At 44.4% G+C, this 22,222-nt stretch overlaps 1 protein-coding gene across 25 annotated transcripts in view; it reads right to left on the bottom strand.

Annotated features, from left to right (window-relative positions):
* LOC140491556 (RNA-binding protein Musashi homolog 2) overlaps window positions 1-22,222 on the bottom strand; it is a 573,466-nt gene that overhangs the window by 147,817 nt on the left and 403,427 nt on the right. For 24 of the 25 annotated variants that reach the window (XM_072589910.1, XM_072589909.1, XM_072589920.1 and 21 more), the window contains exon 10: window positions 11,834-11,908. In XM_072589910.1, the coding sequence (XP_072446011.1) occupies window positions 11,834-11,908 (75 nt within the window). Of the gene's footprint in view, window positions 1-318; window positions 2,600-11,833; window positions 11,909-22,222 lie in introns of those variants that run through there. The other variant, XM_072589935.1, reaches the window with a different exon arrangement.

Raw genomic sequence — 22,222 nt, 5'->3', positions numbered from 1 at the left:
GTATTTTCTTTTCTGCTGGAGGAGCTGGGAGGAGACACATAAACGGTCACCAGACCGCAATAGGAAAGAGGGAACTCTTGTCTATTTCTTCTTAACACTCCCCGCTGCAACTCCGTCACTGTGGCTAGCCTACAGACACTCAGATCAACCCAGACACCTTTCAAGAGAATGGTACAAGTAGCGAATGGAATCGTACTACGCCCTTGTCTGTCCAATTGAGGCTTGGTGGGGAGAGGTTTGCTGTCTGTTAAATGGTCAAACAAGAAATGGGAATTGCAGTTAAAGAGAGGAGAGTGCGCACACACATACTGCATGAGATTTGTCAAAGGAATTCCTCTTTATTTGTCTGTCTAAATTAGGTACAGCGAAATACTTTTTAAAAAAAAAGGAAAAAAAATGAAATTTTAAAGCAGAACACAAGAGCTATGATTACAGGTCAGTGAGAAAAGGGATCATTCTAATCCACAACAGAAAAAAAAACGCAAACACTTTCAAACTAAGCAACAATCAGCATTCGAGGTCCTGCTATCACAGAATAAGAAGTAACAAAGAGACCAGTGTCTTCACATTACAAAAAAAATTACAGAATAGAAAGCCAGTGACTTCAACACTATTTCAGGCTATGCAATTAATTACATCAAGCATGTTTAATTAACAGGAACAGAGTGACGTGATAATTTAAGCTTGTTTGGATTCCATGACTTAGTAATTAAGTGACCTTCAAAAAAATGAAGTTAAGAAAGCTTTCTTTTCACTGGCTCGTACAGACTGGACAGATCAGTAAAGATCAAAGAAGCTGACTGACTTCATTCAGCCTTTTTCAGCTGGACTCCTGGAATGGAGTACTTCAACAGCAAGTAGGCCCAAAAGCTTTAACTTTGGATGACAAATAAAAAAACTAACCAAAATAATTGGATTTTTGATTGGAATATGGATAATTTTTAAAATTGTATTTTTATTTTACTAACAATTTCTTTATTGTTCATCTGCACCATTTAAAGATAATGTTCTCCTGCTATTGGTTGTTAAAATTGGCAACGTTGTTATGACAGCAACATGCCTATTGGGCAGCCATTTTGTTTTCGGGTTTGGTCAACAGCTTTCATGGGCTTTAAATAAGCAGCCTAGGTAAGCCATGAAAAGGGAGCTTTCTCCTTTTAAAAACACACTTAAACCCCTAGCACACAACACACTTCTCACAAATTTTCATGTAGTGCTTTTTGTTAAATCTTTTAAAAGTCCCTGCAGCTTATGGCATTAGCCCTGAGGTACGGGCCTGAGCTTTACAACCCCTCCTTCCACTAATCCCCTCCCTATTTCCAATTTTGGGGTCACGAGTGCACATTAGGACACAGTGTCACACAGATCCTGCCACTCAGTCAGAGTGCTCATTTGTCAAGTGCATTTTGGCCACAAGCAACTGCAAATTATTGGGCAATGGAAGCTGCTTTAAAGTTAATCCCCCTCCCTCACTGAGTGACACAATCATTCTGGAAGAGAACATGATATGGAGGTGCCAGTGTTGGAGTAAGTTAAAACTCAAACAGCAGGTACAAGCTTTTAGGGCTAGCTACCTGACAAAGGAGGCACACTCTGAAAGCTTGCATTTCCAAATAGACCTTTTGGACTATAAGCCAGCGTGTAATTTTTAACTCTGGGGAAGAAGACTAAGCCCTCACATCGAGTCACCCAGGGTTTCCCCAAAGGCCAATTATGAGAAAATTCAGACTGGTGACACACTAGCAGCGTTTAAGGCTCACATGGCAAGGTGGTAGTGTCCCTAGCTCTGGGCCAGGGGATTTTGGTTCAGGTCCCATTGCCGTAGAGGTGTGTGGTAACATTTAAGAAAAATATTTTCCTTCCCAAGTTTAGAAAGACAGACTCCATCCCCAGGGATTCCAACCGCTGGGTGCTCGTTAGTGAAAATCTAACCTTCGACCAAGCTACCTGTCCTAAAATATATTATGCGTCAAAATGTGTTTGAGGACGCTGGTATGAAGCATTTTGGGTTGTCACAGGCGCTATTTAACGATAAGTTGTTGTGACCACCACTCACTTAATAAAAACAACTCCCAGAAGATGATAGCGCAGCAAATTCATAGCTGCCCGCTATTATATTTTTCGTTATTTTTTACTTCAGGGATCATTAAAAATAAGAACGTTTCTTTTTAAAACTGAAACCTTGTGAGAAGGGGGGAGGAGCTATTTAGTGACTGTAAAGATAGACTGTGCCATCCACAGTTTATAGAATCAAGGAAGTGACATTTAACAGCAAATGTTTATATACAATACAGCAAAAAAAATCAAAGCAAGCATTTAAATTACAAGCAACTAAATCATGCAGGAAGCGAAATGGCAGACAGCCCATGGAATGTGTCTTAAAAAATAATTAAAAATATATAAAGTATTATATATATTTATATATAAAAGAGGTGTTGGGCCCAGGCAGTTATTATTAGAGATAATTACAGCGAAAGCCAACAGTTAATCACAGCTAGCCATTCAGGCTTTCATGAACACTGCAGGAGACCTTGCTAATTTGCAAGAGGAAAAATAATTTAGTTGATAAAAATAATATCTTGTGAAATCTGGAAACAGTCTGAAAAGTGAAATAAGAAAAGAAATTAATGGAGCGATACCCCAAAGGGATTAAAAGAACCCAAGAAATTGCAATTAAATAAAAAAAAGTATAAGTAAATCAGGGGTGGATGATCACTTGTAATGTAATTAGGAACTATGCACAAATATCCAAAATATACATGAGGCACGTTTATTTCTACAGGCGGGAAACAAAAAGAAATACAGCCAATAAGGGAAGAGAAGGCGAGATGTTTCCTGGTTAGCTCACACATGCTGAATGAATATTGCTAGTACTGGCCTTGCTGTAACATTACCGTGTACAAAGTACCAGCCACTTCTTTTTCACTGAACCTTAGAGGCAGGCTGACATTTGCCCACAACTGCACTGTTTTAGTAAGACACAATGTATTAGCAGGGTGTATGCACAAAGCCATTCATCAGAATGCATCTGTAAGGACATGGTGGTACAGTGACGAAGGGGAATTTAAACACTGGCAGGGAAGTCATTCCTTCCCCTGTACATTACCCACCTTTCTCTCACGCCCAAAGCTTCTCCACTTCATTTTATTTAATTCAAATGCGGCAGCGGACCCAAAAATAGCCTGCACTTGAGACAATAAAATCTTACGTGGAGAAGTGTTTTTATTTTTAGACTCTGCCTCCGCCTGTTACTGAGCTATAAATAGCAGTGGAAAACCTCACTATATTCATCTTCTCTTCAGTGATGTCAAACAGCTCTCTGGGTGATGCCTGAGTTACCCTTTCCCAGCTCCCAGGGCCCTGGCTGCTTCCACACGGCTGACTGACAGCATGGAGAGCTAACCAACAAAGCACTCAGAGTGCACCTTGCGGCCATTTCACACTCTCTGCACCCCCCCGACCACATCGCCTGTCAGAGTTAGAAATGCATGTCCCCTTTAAGGTAAAAATGGAGCAGCTCCAGATCTACAGAGCAGGTGTTGCTCCCTGGACATTTGTAAGAGCTCAGCTGTCGGCATTTATCAGTGTGGAAGCAGGCCGTTCGGCCCATCGAATTCACACCGACCCCTCTGAAGAGCATCCTACCTTGTCCCTGTAACCCCACATTTCCCTGAATGATCCACCAAGCCTGCACATCCCTGGACACACTGGGCAATTTAGCATGGCCACTCCACCTAACCTGCACATCTCTGGACTGTGCGAGGACACAGGAGCATTCGGGGAAAACACTCACAAACACAGGGAGCAATGTGCAAACTCCACACAGCCCAAGGGTGGAATTGAACCTGAGTCTGTGGCGCTGTGAGGCAGCAGTGTTAACCAGGAGAGAGCTGGGCATTGCGAGGGCTAGAGTGAATTATCGTGATTTAATCCGTCCTTTGTGTTCTCCATCTTTTTGAGTGTTGTCAGTGGACAGTACTTGTTGATTGTTACTAGTTGAGTTGTTTAATAAATTAATTGGGTGATGGGTCTTTCAATAAAAGAGCTGGCTTCTGAGGGATTGGTAGCTCCTGGTCGGCAGTGCTGGCATTGTCATTTGTTTCATTGAGTGGTTCATTAGTAGGCTTTTTTCAAAATTAAACAAACATCGAACATAGAACATTACAGTGCAGTCCAGGCCCTTCGGCCCTTGATGTTGTGCCAACCTGTGAAACCAATCTGAAGCCCATCTAACCTACACTATTCCATTGTCAAGCACATGTTTATCCAATGACCATTTAAATGCCCTTAAAGTTGGCGAGTCCCCTACTGTTACAGGCAGTGTGTTCCACACCCCTACTATTCTCGGAGTAAAGAATCTACCTCTGACATCTGTCCTATATCTATCACCCCTCAATTTAAAGCTATATCCCCTCTTGCTAGCCATCACCATCCGAGGATAAAGGCTCTGACTGTCTGCCCTATCTAACCCTCTGCCCGCGATGCCTTTAGTGAGAGAGATGGGCATAAGCACAGAGCAAGAGTGAGACATCTTTTCCTTCCAACACCATTCTGACTTAGTCCCTCTCTTTATCAGATGCTTCTTATTAGTACACTGCCCCTGTTGAACAGTGCTTGTCATAATTTGTAAACTGCGTGATTCACCAAAAATTGATTGGTTTATTAATCAGAAAAGCACTGGGTAGGGGGGAAGGAACGGTACTGTGGTGCATTAGTAGTGTCCCACGTTCTGAGCCAAGGAAGGCCTGGGTTCCAAGTACCACTTGCTCCAAAGGAGCGTCAGAATACATCTGGAGCAGCACAATGGTTAAGTGGTTAGCACTGCTACCTCACAGCGTCAGGGACCTGGGTTCAATTCCAGCCTCGGGTGACTGTCTGTGTGCAGTTTGTATGTTCTCCCTGGGTTTGCTCGAGGTTTCCTCTTACAGTCCAAAGACATGCAGGTTAGGTGGATTAGCCATGTGAAATTGCAGGGATGGTGTAGGGTTGTTTATCTGGGTGAGATGCTTTTCGGAGGGTCAGTGTGGACTCGATGGGTCAAATTGCCTGCTTCTGCACTCTCGGAATTCTAGATTATTTTTAAAAATCTGAAAAAGAGCTGGGTTCTTCCACTGCCCCTAGTGGGGAGTGATTGGCATCCAGACAGGGAAAGATGGAAACTGGTGTATGTTTTATAGATTTACTATAAAATTTCTGAAAGTTGCCTAATTCAACATGGATATCAGTGTATCAAACATTAGTATCAGTCCTGGAAGCAAAACTAAAATAAACAGGAAGTCTGCTCTGTTTTCGGCACATTCCTCGACACTCAATACTGTCAAATCTTACCCTGATCCAAAACTTAGATTCGGAAATACAAGACAATCACTAACAAATACAGTGGGTAACTCAGGGAAAATCCTTTCACCTGGAGTGTAGGGAGACTCATTCCCAAAAGTGAGTGGCTGCGGCAATTAGAACAGACACATTTAAAGGGAAAACTGAACATAAATATGTGGAAGAAAGGATCAGAGGGATATGCTGACAGGGTCAGATGGAGAGAGAAACAGGTGGACACGAGGCTGAGGGTTGGCCTTATAGAATTTTTTAAAACCATGAGGGGTATAGATAAGGTGAATGGCAGGTATATTTTCCCTGTGGTGGGGGAGTTCAAGACCTGGAGGCATATTTTTAAGGTTAGAGGAGAAAGATTTTAAAAAAATACATGAAGGGCAACTTTTTTATAAGAAGAGTGGTTTGTACATGAGGAATGGGCTTCCAGAGGAAGTGTGGATGTGGGAGCAGTTACAATGTTTAACAGTCATTTGGATAAGTACACGAATAGGAAAGGTTTGGAAGGATATGGATCATGCGCAGGCAGGTGGGGACTATGGTTGGCACAGATGGTTAGAGCAAAGGGTCTGTTTCGGTGCTGTATGACTCTATGACAATTACCGTCAGTACAGAGCAGTTTGCTCAGACAACCCTTTGGTCCTTAAATTCCTCGTGTCCCAACATGACTATCTCGTTCAAAAGAAGTTGGTAAACAATGTCATTTGTCAGAAAGTGATCTTCAATGAGTAGCTCTCTCTGACTGTGACTGGCGATCTTTGGAACGTCTGGGTTGGATTTCTGGAAGGCCCCATGGTAGGTGGACAGCCTTGTTTACAAGGACAAAGGATTGTAGGATTGGAGGAGGGTAGTTTGGGAGGGGGAAGAGGGGAACATGCCTAGCTTCCAGGGGCAACGAGGTCCACTGGCCTCCAGAAATGTGTCTTTAATCCATATTCAGGTCAACAGGATACATCAGCACATGGGCTAGAGTCAGGGAGCACAACTACGTGAGAGAGTTGGATTAAGCAACAGGCTGTTTTAATATTCTGTAACGTGCAGAACTTCACCAAGATGCAGACTTATTAACCCTATCAGGGTGTCTGAGGTCGAGGAGTGACATTATAGAGGCTTACAAAATCATGAGGGGCATAGATAAGGTGAATAGCAAAGGTCTTTTCCCTGAGGCAGGAGAGTTTAAAACTAAAGGGCATAAGTTTAAGATGAGAGGAGAAAGATTTAAAAGGGACCTGAGGGGAAACTTTTTCACACAGATTATGGAAAGAATAAGGAACGAGCTGCCAGAGGAAGTGGTAGAGATGCGTACAATTACATTTAAAAGGCATCTGGATGGGTATGAGTTGGAAATTGGTTTGAAGGGATATGGGCCAAATGCAGGAAGGTGGGACTAGTTTAGTTTGAGAATCTTGGTCAGCGTGGACGTGTTGGTCCAAAGGGTCTATTTCTGTGCTGTACTACTCTGTGACTGTATTCTGCAATGCAGAGAAGAGGGACTTCAGTTCCAAAGATAAATTAGGGAAGGTTGGGGAGGTTTTTCTTGGGATTGATGTCTCTCAAAACCATGGGAGGTCTAGACCAGGGTATGAATTGAAATGACAGGGTCTTGGTGCGCCTCCTGACCCCAGGCCTCCAACCCCAGACCAGAGCACGATGTCCCCTCACACACCCCCCTCCCCTGCCCCACACGGACCCCTGGTTGTGATACACTGACCCAGGCAGAGACAACCTTTCCTAATGACAGATGAGTCGAGAACACTCGGGCACAGATTGGCAAAAGAACCAAAAGGTGACCTGGGAAAAAAGTTGAGTTTGAAGCAGCAGGTAATTGAGATCTGAAGCCTACCTGAAAATGTGGAAGAATACATTTCAACTTTGGTTTTTGACAGGGAAGAGGAGATAAACACTCTTTTGCAATATAACCATCCTGTGATTTTATCAAAGTGAGATGCAAGAGAATCAATGGAGAACAAACCAAGGGAGGTTTAGCAATCCCAGATTATTTGTTGTACTGACAGAAACTGGCCTGAAATCGAGAATTATACCTCACAATTGACATCAGATATACTTATCACCAGGGCCAGACAGAATGGTTAGACAGCCATACACTCTATACAGTGGAATAAGGCAACATTATTCACCTATAGGATGGAATTATGATAGATATTAATATTTCAGTTGATTCATTCACTTAATTGAAATGATCATTAGTGTAAACAAGTGGGTCCCTATCAATGTTTCCCCTTCATATGGGAAAATGGGATTAGAAAAGTTAGGTCACTGTTTTTGACAGGTGCTGGTGCAATGGGCCGAACAGTCTTTTCCTGTGCTGTTGATCTCTAAGACTCTATAATGCTATACATCAGAACCATCCTTATCACACAGCATTGAGTATTGCCCCCTTGCATTGTATTAACAGTTGTCTCGTGTTCAGTTCCTAGTTGGAGTACACAGGTGATCCAACTGAGTGCTGAAACCCTTAAGGAGATGTATCTGTTTTTTTTCTGCCATTTACAGAGTGCCAATCACAGCTCACAGCTCGACACTCACAGATCACACCATGAGCCGTGTTCTGGGAGATTCCCAGGCACAGAGCCATAGGTGGCTTTTCCTGGGACCTACGCACAAAAACACAAACACTGAGCTTTGGGACTGAAGGGAGGTCGTTCAGCTCCCTGTGATTGGAATGTCTCTGATTACACTGGACTTACCACCTCTCCAAGTAGGAGGCTAGTGCACCCATCTCAGCATCAAGTACTAATGAACATACTGGGAGTGACTTCATTAAGATTACACTTCACCTCCTTGGTAGAGGATTGGTGGACACCTGAATAATCTTATTCTCAACTCGCCTGGATACATCAATGGACTGGCACTTGTGTCACTGAGGTAGTGAGTCAGGAGGATTGGGTTCCAGTCCCACCTGATCCAGAGGCATGTAGCAGCAAGGCCTCACACATTGATTAGGAAATACTCAGGATGCAATGATAGATGGGCTCTTGTGGCACAGTGGTAGCATCCTTACCTCTAGGACAGGAGGCCTTGGTTCAAGTCCCATCTACTCCAGAAGTGTGTCATAACCTCTCGCAACAGGTCCATCAGAAAATATCTGGATGTACCAATGAGGACATGAAAATAGGAGCAGCTGGAGGCCATTAGGTCCATTGGGTCTGCTTCCCCCCAATAAGATCATGGCTGATCAAACTGAGGCCTTGACTCCATTTTACTGATTGGTCTCCCTTAACTCTAGCCTCTCTTGTCAACGAAAAACCTGTCTAACTCAGCAATAACATGGCCCTGCCTCCACAGCTCTCTAAAGAGAATTCTGAACTCTGAGAAAGGTGATTTCCACTTCATCTCCATCTGAAGTAGGATGCCTCTTTTTTAAAACTGTTCCTCCTGAATGTTGAAACTCCCAGAAGGGAACCACCTTCAGCCTCCCCTTTTGAGTCTCCTTAGAATAAAGGCAAAGTTGCCAAAGTCCTACCAGATTATGGGGCTGCTGTCTCATTAGAGAGAGAGAGAGAGAGAGAGAGAGAGAGAGAGAGTGGGGCTGCTGTCTCATTAGAGAGAGAGAGAGAGAGAGAGAGAGAGGACAGATGGTGGTTTATCCTGAGAGTCACCACACCTAAGGTGAGGAAGAAGAGGTTGAGAAAGTGAGACTTTCATTGTAACCTCATAAGGTGTGAAAGTTGCAACCTGCAATGTTGGTGTCACTCTGCATCTGAGTTAACCAACCAACACCCTCATTTCAGTATATGACATCTTTCAATGGGATCACCTTTCATTCTGCTAAACTCCAAAGTGTTATCAACAACTATACTCTAGTAGAACAGTCGATCTGCAGTCAAATGTCCCAGGCATTTAAACGGCTAATGTTCGCTGGTGCTGGCTTTCTGCACTATGAGAATGCCAGAACCTATAAAAGGCCCTGTGGGTGCTAAAGGTCAAAGGGCAACCTTCTGAATATTATGGAAAGGGGTCAGCCAATTATAATCTCCACAACTCCCGAGTGTCTCAACACCATCCTATCTACCCAGCATTCCTGCAGAGGACAGACAGTTCAGTCCAGTTGATCGCACAGCAATGCCACAGATTTCACTAGCGCCAGCTATACCTGGCTGGCTGACTGATTGTATCAACGTGAGCTGACCTCTCAGTGGTGGCACTCTGTTAAAGACGCAACCAACCACCTCGTGCCGTCAAGAACTGTCAAGTGAATGGCCAGTGGGGTAAGCCGACCCAGAAATTGAGGACATGAAGTTGGCCCTCACGACATCTACCAGAGCCACAGCCAGATACTTGTCTGTCTCAAGGACAGCTAGAGATGGACGAGAAACTTCGGCCTAGTCAGTGGCTCCCATATCCCCATGAGTGAATTAAAAGACGTATTTTACTTAGCCCTTCCTATTAATGCTGATGACAGCCATGCAGACTCAGAGGAACTTTACGAAAGGGAAGGTTATGATGACTGAAGCTTAGAAACGAACAACTTAAGTCATCGTAAGAGTCAGAAGTTAATGAATTTTACATCCAGTTATAGCTGGATAACATCATCAAATTGAATGGATAGTCTGAGTGACCTCATTGCTGACCTGATTGACTTTCTAAAGTGTAATTTCACAGAATAGCATGCTATCTCATTAATAATTTTGAGAGCTTGGCATCTATTTCTCTCCGAGTATGCCTCGCTAGGGACAGAATAATCATCCTCCAAAGTACACAACCCCCTTCACCGACGTATGAATTTGGGCAGTAAAGCTGAATTCGATTTCAGATAAAGGTCTGTCTTTTCCTTTCCCTTCCAATGCCCCACTGGAGGTTACATGGCTCGGTCAGCTCATTACAAAATAAATCTGGGCTACCCAACCTGCTGAATCCTCAGAAAGGCAAGGAACATCCGGAATAGATCAGAATGTTCACAAACTGCAGATAAACATGAGCAGAGTGCATCTCTCTCTCTCCCTCTCTCTCTCTGTGCTACACAGTCATTTAATCATGAACTACAAACTAACACATTATCAGAAGACAGACACAATGTAACTAAAAGTCTAAAGTACAGAGCTGTCTTGACCTGACAGTGGTGGTTAGCTGGCTAACCTGAGTGTGTTGAGCAATGACGGTGGGTGATTTTGATGGTCAACGTGTTACGCTACCCATTAGAATTTCTGCACAATGTGAATTGATGGAAACAGCGTTCCCAAACTTGGGAGTGGAATTTTGTTTCTCGCGGACGCACTTGCTAAATCCCCAGGTATGGGGACAAAGAGTAAGGAGACTCAGAACACGAATGGACAGCAAATGTACTCATGTTTAGTGTGTGTCATAGACTCCGTTGAGGAGGTGATGCCTAGTGGTATTATCACGGGGCAATTAACCCAGAGACCCTGGTGATATTCTGGGGACCCGTGTTCAAGTCCTGCCATGGTAGATGGTCGAATTTGAATTCAATAAATATCTGGAATTAAGAATCATGTGACAATGATTTTCGCGGGGGAGAAACCTAATTGGTTCACTAATATCCCCGAGGGAAGGGAATGCTATCCTTACCTTGGCTGGTCTACAGGTCATTCCCAGGCTCATATCAATGTAGTTGATTCTTAAGTGAACCCTCTGGGAGCTAGGGATGAGCAATAAATGTTGGCCTAGTCATTCAAGCCTATGTTCCATGGACGAATAATTAATAAAAGACGGTCTTCTCAAGGACTTTTAGGGAAGGAATTTCACTGCTCGTGATTGGTCAGGCCTATGTGTGATGATGTTGCCATTGTTAATGTGCTCACTATTCCCTGATGCCATTGAGATAATTTGGCAAACCACCTGGCTGTGCTTGGTCCATCATCACTAGCATCTCAGTGACACTGGTTGAGATGGCGGGGAGGTGATGCCAAATTTGCCTACAGTGCCAACACCCCATGTTCACAAGAGGATATGCCACTGTCTTTCTGCAGATTGCAAGTTCTTAAGTCACAAGGGTGGCAGAAACAAGGCTTTCAAAGGAACTCAGCAGAGATCAGGCTCCATTACAGAAGAGAGAAGCCTGGGGAGAAGTTGGTTGGGGGGGGGGGGGGGGGAGAAAGGGCAGGTGTTGAGGATCGAGGGATCACTGGGGTTTCCAGGTACAGGCATTAGTGGTTTGCCCTACTCTCTTAGCCAGCAATGTTATTTGGCAGAGGGTGAGTGAAACCAAAGGGTAAGGTGAGGTGTGAAGGTAAAACTAACTTTAAATTGAATCTATGACATTTAAGCAACAGCTTCGCAACCGGCCAACCCACCCTCCTTTCCAAGTGCAGCACTTCATCCCAACCTGCTCCTACACTCCACCACCTAACGACTCACAAACAACCAGCAGAGGTTCTCACAGGGAACTGGGATAAAACCGTGGTGTCCAGACAGACAGGAGCATCATGGTTTACGCTACACGCTCACTAACAAGGTGACTGGGGGGGTGGGGTTTGAGAGAGTTATGGCAGCCGCTGTAAGCTAAAATCAAGGGTCTACATACCTGGGAACTGGTAGCTGTAGCTGGGTGCGAATCCAGGGTATCCACGGCCATACGTTGCGACAAAGTTTGGGTAGCCTTTGAAACAATATTTTAGAAAGGAAGAGAGAGAGAAAGAAAATGTTGGGTTAGATGAAACAGCTGTTAACTGGTGCGTGCATCTTAGTTCGATACCATGTCACAAACATCACTGTTCATCTAATTATTTAGTGAATAGAAGCAAGGGGCTGCCTCCTTGTTTGCCGAGTTCAAGGTGATTCATTCCTCATTCAAATCCTCACTTATTCAGTCTGCAGAGGGGAATACTCTTCTGTGGGTGTGCACCAATGCTGATGGTAACAGGCTGACTCCAAGACAAATGTAAATAAGCTAAAAGCACAGGTTAAGTAAATGGGAAGAGAGGACGTTTATATTGATGTTAAGAATGTCTTGTCCCTCCTCTTTTGAAGATACTTGGTAGTCATAAGAACTTAAGAACTAAGAGCAGGAGTAGGCCATTCAGCCCCTCAGGCCTGTGCCGCCATTTGATACCATCCTGAGTGATCTCAGCTCAGTCTCAACTCCACTTTCCTGCACGTTCACAAACACCCTGCAACCCATTACCGATTAAAAATCTGTCCATCTTCTCCTTAAACGTACTCAATGTCCCAGCATCCACCACACTCTGGGGCAGTGGTTTGCACAGATTCACGACCTTTTGAGAGAAGTGACGTATCCTCATCTCTGTTTTAAATCTTCCACCTCTTGTCGTAAATCTATCACCTCTCATTCTAGGTTGCCTCACATGAAGAAACATCCTCTTCATGTCTACTTTGTGAACCCCCATTAGCATCTCATATATCTCAATGAGATCTCCTCTCATTCTTCTAAACTCCAGACAGTATCGGCCTAAACTCCTCAATCTCTCCTCTTTGGACAAAGCCCTCATCTCTGGGATCAATCCAGTGAACCTCCTTTGAACTGCCTCCAATGCCAACTACTTCTCTCCTCAAGTACAGGGAACAAAACTACACGCAGTCCTCCCGCTGCGGTCTCATTAATGCCTTGTACAGTCACTGTTGGCACCTCTCTATAGCCCAACCCAATGATCACTCCTCAGGCACAGAATCCCTCAGGTAACTCAAGGCAGTGTGGCTGGTTATAAAGGGGTACCTTGAGGAACCAAATCAACAGGGAAAGCGGCTGAGCACTATAATCGAGTCAAAGAATCATACAGCATGAAAACAGGCCCTTCAGCCCATCACATCTGTGTCGACCAACAAACACCAACTACACTTATCCCATTTGCTCCTTAACCTTGAACTGACCTGAACTCTAACCCATGCAGCAGCTTCCAGTGCAGGTAGTAACGGAGGCGGGCAGAAGGATCTTGGTCAATTTTCCTCTCCCCTAACCTGGTGAGCCTCTAGACTGATCACACCTTCCCTAACTCTGTCAATGCCTCTCATCATTTTGTATCCCTCAATCGGTTGCCCCCCTTCAGCCATCTCTGCTCCAGGGATGACAAACCCAGCCTAACCAGTCTCTCCTCATAAAAGAAACTTTTCATCCCAGACAGCATCCTGGTGAATGTCCTCTGCACCCTCTCCAGTGCATTCACATCCTTCCGACAGTGAGGCGATTGAACTGCACACAGTATTCCATCTGTGGCCTAACTAATGTTTTATAAAGTTGTAACAAGGCTTCCTTGCTCTTACATTTTATGCCCTGGCTAATAAAGGCAAGCAGCCCGTATGCCTGCTTTCCCACCCTGTCTACCTGCGCTGACACCTTCAGGGATCAATGGACTTGTACTCCCTAGGGACCTGCCATTCATTGTGTGCATTCTTCCATATTAGATGTCCCAGAATGCATTACCTCACACTTATGAGTGCCATTGCTCTACCCAATTGATCAACTAATCAAAATCAACCTTGTGATAGCCTGAGACTACCTGTCAACAACACCCACCAATTTTTGTGTCATCTGCAAGCTTACTAATTATACATTCGACAATCACTTCCAAGTCATTGATGTACATAGCAAACAGAAAGGGTCCCAGCATTGATCCCTGTGGTACACCGCTGGTTGCAGGCTTCCAATCGTGAAAACAACCCTCCACCATCACCCTTAGCCTTCTCTTTGCAAGCCAACTTTGGATCCAGTTAACCACTTGCCATGGAATCCATGGGCTCTTACGTTTTGGATCAACCTCCCACGTTGAACCCTGCCAGAGGCCTTACTGAAGTCCATGTGAACTACATCAACTGCACTACTCTCATCAATATATTTAGTCACCTTTTCAAAACACTCAATTAAATTAGTCAGACAGACTCTCCCTCTAACAAGTCTGTGCTGGCTACCCCGATCAATCTCTGCCTTTTCAAGTATTGATTAATCCTGTCCTTCAAAACTTTGTCCAATGATTTCTTGACCACTGCTGTCAGACTAACTGGTCTGTAATTACCTGGCCTATACCTGCTGCCTTTCTTGAACAAAGGAACCACATGAGCTATCCTCCCATCTTCTGGCACTTCACCTGTGGCTAGCGAAGTATTAAATATCTCCACCTGGGCCCCCAACAATCTCCTCCCTTGCTTAAGTGAGGAATCAGTTTTGCCAATATCATCGTGCCTCCATAGAATCCCAGGTGCGGTACCACCCAACCCAACACCACTGTGATAAACATCATATTCTCATGATCTTTGGAGAAAGTGAGAACTGCAGATGCTGGCAATCAGAGTCGAAAGTGTGGAGCTGGAAAAGCACAGCAGGTCAGGTAGCGTCAGGAATGATGACGATCTTATGCCCGAAACATTCGTGGGTGGCACGGTGGCACAGTGGTTAGCACTGCTGCCTCACAGCGCCAGAGACCCGGGTTCAATTCCCGCCTCAGGTGACTGACTGTGTGGAGTTTGCACATTCTCCCCGTGTCTGTGTGGGTTTCCTCTGGGTGCTCCAGTTTCCTCCCACAGTCCAAAGATGTGCAGGTTAGGTAAATTGGCCATGCTAAATTGCCCGTAGTGTTAGGTAAGGGGTAAATGTAGGGGTATGGGTGGGTTGCGCTTTGGCGGGTCGGTGTGGACTTGTTGGGCCGAAGGGCCTGTTTCCACACTGTAATGTAATCTAAAATAAACATCAATTCTCCTGCTCCTCGGATGCTGCCTGACCGGCCGTGCTTTCCCAGCACCACACACTCTCGACTCATGAGTTTTGGAATCTGGATTTTTAAAATAAGGATGGATTTTGATTTTGTTTTGCTAAGAGGGTACAAAATCGTTTGGACAATGAATTAAATCCATCATTTCTAAGACGACATGTGATTTCGGTCAACTAACTCTGGGGATGTTTAATGTTGCAGGATGTCACAGTCAAAAATCCCTTAGAAATAGTGACCATGACATGGTCGAGTTTAGCTTTCAGTTTTAGACAGAGGAAACTAAGTCACGAGCAACTGAGCTAAACTTAAATAAGTGAAAAGACAAAGTAATGAGGGCAGAACTGGGTGGAGTGGACTGGGGAAAAGAGTTCAGCAGTGAAAATGATTGAGAAACAAATTCAGATATTTGAGAAAACAGTTCATGGCTCACAGCAAAGATACATTCCATGGAGGAGGAAGGAGTCTAGGAAGGGGATAAGGCAACCATGGTTAACCAGGGAAGTTAAGGATAGCATCAGATTTGGAGGAACAAACATACAACGTAGCAGCCAGCAGATTAGGAAAATTTTAAAAACCAACAAAAGACAGCCAATAAAAAAAAAATGAAGAGGGGGAAACTAAACTGTGAAAGTAAACTCGCAAGTAATATTAAGATGGATAGTAAGAGCTTTTTAAAAATTTCAAGAAAAGGAAGAAAGAAGCCAAAGTGAACATAGGGTGAGAATGAGGCTGGGGAAATAATAATGGGAAACCAGGAAAAGGCAAGGAGTCAAATCAATACTTTGCATCAGTCTTCACAGGGGAAGACGCCAATAGAATCTCAAAATTATTAAACACTCAAGGGGCAAAAGGAGGAGAGTAGCTAAATGCAATAACTGTCTCCAGAGAAAAAGTGCTAGGGCAACTAATGGGGATAAAGATTCATAAATCCCCTGGACGTGATGGATAGGATATTAAAAACAAAGCTGCAATGGAGACGGTGGACGCACTAGTAGTAATCATTACAGGAACTCTAGACTTGTTGGAAAACTGCCAATGTAACACCTTTACATAGAAAGGAAAGAAGACAAAAACAGGTAACTGGAGACCAGTTAGCTCAGTGTCTTAATTGGGAAAATGTTAGAGTCTATTATAAAGGATAAATAGCAAAGCATTTAGAAGCACATAACACAATCAAACAGAGGCAGCATGGCTTCGTGTAAAAGACATCATGCCTGTCAAATTTAGTGGAATTCTTTGAGGAGATAACAAGCAGGATAGATTAAAGGGAAGCAGTGGATGTAATATTTTTGGATTTTCACAAGGTGGTTAATGAGTAGATTAGACTGCTTATTTAGATAGATCCCTTGTTGCTGGAGCTGCTTTACTGGAATGCACTGAGGATTGGCTAACCAATAGAAGACAGACAGTTTGGGTAAGGGAGATGGTTTCAGTCTGACAATCTGAAACTAGTGGAGTGCCACAGAGATCAATGCTGCACAAGGCACTAGTCAGCCCACTGTTGGAATACAGTAAACTGTTTTGGGCCCTATATCTAAGGAAAGATATCCTGGCATTGGAGGTATTCCAAAGGAGGCTTGTTAGGCTAATCCCGGGTATGGAGGGATTGTCGCGTGAGGATTATTAGATTGGGCCTGTACTCATTGGAATATACAAGAATGAGAGGCGACTATATTGAAACATATCAGATTCTTAGAGGGCTTAACAGAATAGCTGTAGCAAGGTTGTTTCCCCACGGGGAAATCCAAGACCGGACACAATATGGGATCACAGAGATGACAGAGATGAGGAGGAATTACTTCCCATGGAAAGTTGTGAATTTGTGGAATTCTTTACCACAAAGGATGGTTGAAGTTGGGTCTTTAAGCATTTTCAAGGCTGAGGTAGACAAGTTTTTAATCATTAATAGAACCAATGGACAACACAATGGGGGAAAAGCTGGAAATCAAAGTTGAGGATGATCAGATCCACCATGATCTCATTGAATGGCAGAGCTGACTCAATGGGGTGGAATGGTCTACTTCTGCTCCAGTATCTTATGGTCCAACTACCCATTGGACATCGGTGGTGTTAACAGATAAAATATTTAGAATATTGAGGTTATGACAGATGAACACAGTAAGGCAATCATTTCAGTTCTGAGCTCAGAACAGAAGATTCTAAATTTTATTTCAGAAGAACCCAGAGTTCAGTTCGATTAGATTAGATTAGATTTGATTAGATTAGATTACATTACATTACAGTGTGGAAACAGGCCCTTCGGCCCAACAAGTCCACACCGCCCCGCCGAAGCGCAACCCACACATACCCCTACATTAACCCCTTACCTAACACTACGGGCAATTTAGCACGGCCAATTCACCTGACCTGCACATCTTTGGACTGTGGGAGGAAACCGGAGCACCCGGAGGAAACCCACGCAGACACGGAGAGAATGTGCAAACTCCACACAGTCAGTCGCCTGAGGCGGGAATTGAACCCAGAAGAGAAGTTCAGAAGAGAACAGTTCATATCCTCACAGAAAATAACAAGTTTCTCAGTTCAATTCAGTTCAAGGAGACAAGTCACCTCAGCAGACGTTGTTTCTAGCCTGTGAGTCTTCTAAGCCAGGAGAGTTTGGATAGAAATCTTCAAGTTCTTACAACGAGGAAGGTCAGACCATCCAAACTGTGAAAGGTTCAGGCTGGTTGACTTGGAGATGAATTACAAAACAGCCTCTGAGACAAAGAGACTGGGGAAGGGAAGTAAAGTTTTCAAAGAGATTGGGGTGACATTTCTTTGGGATTGATTCTCTGTAAAGCATGACGTTGGGAAAATGGTTGAAATTTTGTTCTGACACTTGTGCTAAAATCTCTCTCTCTGCTGGCCACAGCTTCGTTTGTTCTCTTTTTCTTTTGTGTAAGGAACTTATGTCCTAGTGTTCTAGAGTGTCTGCTGCCTTGTGTGAACGTATATCTGTGACTAAACAACTGCAAAAATTAAATATATGATCTCTCAATCCAAGTTTCAGCCAGTTCTGACTTGTCCAGTAATACTATCAGCTGGGATCATTTCCATTGCCAGCAATTAACACAAGTCTGAGGCTACACTGCAGGGCAACTGGTGATTCAGAGCTTGAAAGGTTAAGTGTGATTTGACAGAGTAATTCTTAATGGGACTAAAATAAGAGAAAGGGCATGCAGGCTGAACGTGCCATCTTAGCAGGCATTTGATGGTGTGTATTAATAATTCAACGCTCATTTAATGGGTTATTAATTTTTCATGGTTTTAAGGGGAAAAAAAAGGCTTGTTACATTTAACTTGAATTTTTTCATACTTCTCCAATTTTAATTTCCAATGCTGCTCCATGCCACCCTCAGCACAGACTGTGAATCTGAAGAAAATACTAGGAACAAAATGATGCCCATTAAACGGAAATAAATCCCCTCAGATTTGTCTAATTGCTTTGCTGATGGGTTCCTGGGTGCAACTGTCAGACGGCTGAGAGGAAACTAGATTCGCAGGTGGGGTGGACAGAACCAGTTCTGTCCTCCTTCACAGGGAGGAGGCCATTCAGCCCCTTGAACCTTACTGTTAGAGGAATGACACCTCAACACCATGTCCTAGCCTTTGATCCTTGTCCTTAACTAACAACTAATTAAGTCATTCAAATCTCCGGTGGGCATAAAGGATTTAGAGGGGTAAAGGAGAAATGGTTTCCCCTGAAGGATGGTGGATATCTGAAACTCACTGCCTGAAGGGGGCGGTAGAGGCAGGAACTATTATACATTGAGGACGTTCTTAGATGGGGATTTAAAATGCCTTAACGCACAAGGATATGGATCAAGTGCTAGAAAACAGGATTAGAGTTGAATTATAGAATCCCTACAGTGTGGAAGCAGGCCATTGAGTCCACACCAACCCACCAAAGAGCATTCCACCCAGACTCAACCCTACTCAGTCCTGTAACCCTGCATTTCTCATGGCTAACCTGCCTAGCCTACACATCCCTGGACACTATGGGCATTTTAGCGTGGCCAACCCACCCGAACCTGCATATGTTTTGGAGTAGATAGATGCTTCATGATCATAGCATGGTCATTGCAGGACAATGGGCATCTTTGTACGCTGTAAAATATTATACAAACTTTACGACTGTCACAAACGTCTATAGACTTTAGTCTTTAACTTTTCAACAGATACAGCCTTTTGTCGGAGAGAATTCCAGTTGCGGAAAGCATTTCCTGACTTTTGTTTGTTTCTCCCCACTTGGTTTGGACTTCCGCACACCAGAGGAACCAGCTTCTCCAGGACTACAGAGATGCTGAACAGATACTTCCTCGTGTGGGGGGGGGATGGACGAGGACTAGGGGCCGCCATTTAAAAACCAGGGTCCTTCTCATTTCAGACCAAGAGAGGAATTAAAACCTCACAGGGTTGAGAGTCTTTGAAGATCTCTTCCCCAGAGAAGGTTGGAGGTAGGGCCATTGAATATTTTGAAGGTAGAGGTGGATAGGATTTTCGATGAATGAGGGAGTCAAAGGGGGTGGGCAGAAACATGAAGCTGTGGCCAAAATCGAATCGGCCATGATTTTGTTGGGGTTGGTGGGGCTGGCTTGATGGGACGAATGGCCTACTCCTCCCAGGTGTCCGTGTACTTTATCACACTGTTTTCTTTCAGTTTGACCCTTGAGAGAATACAAACCAAGTCCATGAAACCTGTCCTCATAAATAAGCCAGTGAAACATATGATACTGTTCAGGGGGGCCCTGTGTCATAGCCACTTCCAAGGCCCCAAGCTGAAAGGTATCAGTGAAGTGGTTGGGTTTTGTTTGAAGAGAGAGAATCTGGCAACTTTTTGCAATCATGTTTCCTCCTTCAGCCAGCCCAGAAAAGACTCAGATGAACTGAGCCGAATTGATGCCCTGCTCTAATCTGGATTGCCAAATCTGGTTGTGTGTGTTCCTGGAGGTTTCACCAAACATTCGTCCGATGCCTTGCTTATCAAACAGCCATTCTCCTCCCTGCTGTTCACAGGACTTTTGTCCCTTTTTCTTTAAAACAGGCTCATTTTAAACAGAAACCGAAAGCACCGTGGCTGCTGGCAATCAGAAACCAAAACAGAACTTGGTAGAAAGGCTCAACAGTTCTGGCTCCATCCGTGGAGAGAAAGCAGACTTTGGGTTCTGAGGAAGGGTCACTGGACCCGAAACGTTATCTCTGCTTTCTCTCCACAGGTGCTGTCAGACCTGCTGAGCTTTTCCAGCAATTTCTGTTTTCGTCTCTCATTTTGAACAGTCCTTATCATTATTTTAATTTTTGCTCCCTCTCTTCCAAGACAGCAGCATCCAGTTTGAATCCTGGACTCTGCAGGACAATCGCTGGGTTTACAGCTTCACTTAGAACCACCCAGTTCCGACACCCAGTTGGCATTCTGCAAAGGTTTGTGAGAATGTACCGCCTCAGAGGGTAGTTGAGATGGGAAACTTCACAAACCTTTAAAAAGCACTTGAGCAATTGTTGTAACATTCAAGACTACGGGTAAAGTGTTAGAAAGTGGTGTTCGTGTAGTGTGTCAGCACAGACTCAAAGGGCCAAAGGGTCGTTCGAGTGTTGTAGGAGTCAACAGCATACCTTGGAACTGCCTCTAAACGTTAGCACCGGTTTGGAAGCACTGTGTGAAGTAAAGGGAAATGTGTAATCTTTTATTTTTAACATTTCCAAGAAGTGAAAAAGGTATTGGATTTTCCGGTGTGCTGTCTCCAGTTCCCGAACTGGGCTCTTGCCAAGAGACAGCTAAATTAGGACGTTGTCTAACAAAGACAATGTGCATTTGTGTAGCACCACTGAAGGTTCAACAGCAGTTCACAGCAGTGCCATAACTTCAGATAGACACAGATGAGGCAATATTGGGATGGGTGACCAAAGCCTGGTCAAAGGGGTTGGGTTCCATGGAGCTTTTTTGAAAGGAGAGACAGAGAGATTCAGGGGCAGGATCCCAGAGATTAGCAGCTGAAGGTACAGTCACCGACGGTGAAGTGGCAGATGTTGGGGCCATGTAAGACGTCAGAACCAGAGGAGCACAGAGGTCATGGAAGAGTGAACTTTTGTAGGAGCGACAATCATTGAGGCAACAGATGCCCCCTTTGGTGCGTGACTCGATAGCTCCTTTCAAAAGCTGCACGTTACACTGTGTTCAGAAAGCTCAGAACATATAATGCACTTCCAACAATGTGATGGCATCCAGCAAGGCTCAACTGAACTGCAGTGATTGTAACGAGGTCAGCCAGACAGACCACTTAGAATAAGAGTTCCCTGATTGGGGCCATTAGCCTGGTCCAATCAGGGAGCCCTGGCTGAAAGACAGAAAGAGGAGTGTCAGAGATTCTGCTCACTCTGAGGAAACTGGATCACTGTCAATGACCTGTAAGTCATCGGTGGTCCCACGCGGACAAGGATGACTCTCTCCCACTCTCTGGGTGAATCTGTAGGTGGTTGGACAGACCAATGGGGCTACCACAGGCTCTAGTACACTTGGGGTATGTGGTGGTCACGGGAAGGGATGGGTGAGGTGGCTGTGTGGATTGACTAAACAAAGGGTGACTTGATGATGTGATAGCGCCCTCTGAGGAGTTATGTTATGAACCCGTGTATGTCAGTGAGCACTCTGCGAGAAGGAACAAGGTCCACGAGATGCTGATCTCAAGACAATGGAAGGTGACGAATAATCCCTTGACTATCACAGCTGGATAGCAGAAAGTGAGGACTGCAGAGGCTGGAGATCAGAGTTGAAGAGTGTGGTGCTGGAAAGGCACAGCAGGTCAGGCAGCGTCCGAGAAGCAGGAGAGTCAATGTTTCAGGTATAAGTCCTTCATCATAATCGCCAGGGCAGTGTGCAGTTGGACAGCTCTTTGATGTTTGTAGGTACTCAGGGAACAAGATGCTGCTTTATTCCTGGACGACCGAGATTCATGCACCCATTGGTTCCTGTTCTCCACTAACAGGCCAACTCCACAAAACAAAACAGCCCCGAGGTCAAAGTTCCATAACTCCATCGGTATTCAGCTTGCATCTTCAACAAGAGGTGGGGTTTTGATGTCTCTGTCCTTCCTATGTACAGATGGCAGGGAGCAGGTGATACATTGCAACACCCAAGAGAAGTCACTGTGAATTCCTACACTTGCCAAACTATTTTGGGTTTCACATTAAAAGGAGGTGGAAATAACAGCACAAAGAAAAGACCCTTTGACCCAACAGGTTGATGCTGGTACTTA

The sequence above is a fragment of the Chiloscyllium punctatum genome, chromosome 19 (assembly GCF_047496795.1).
Source record: "Chiloscyllium punctatum isolate Juve2018m chromosome 19, sChiPun1.3, whole genome shotgun sequence".
In the NCBI taxonomy this organism is placed as follows: Eukaryota; Metazoa; Chordata; class Chondrichthyes; order Orectolobiformes; family Hemiscylliidae; genus Chiloscyllium; species Chiloscyllium punctatum.
The sequence above is the reverse complement of the archived record's forward strand: the minus strand, read 5'-3'. Positions and strand labels throughout refer to the sequence as shown.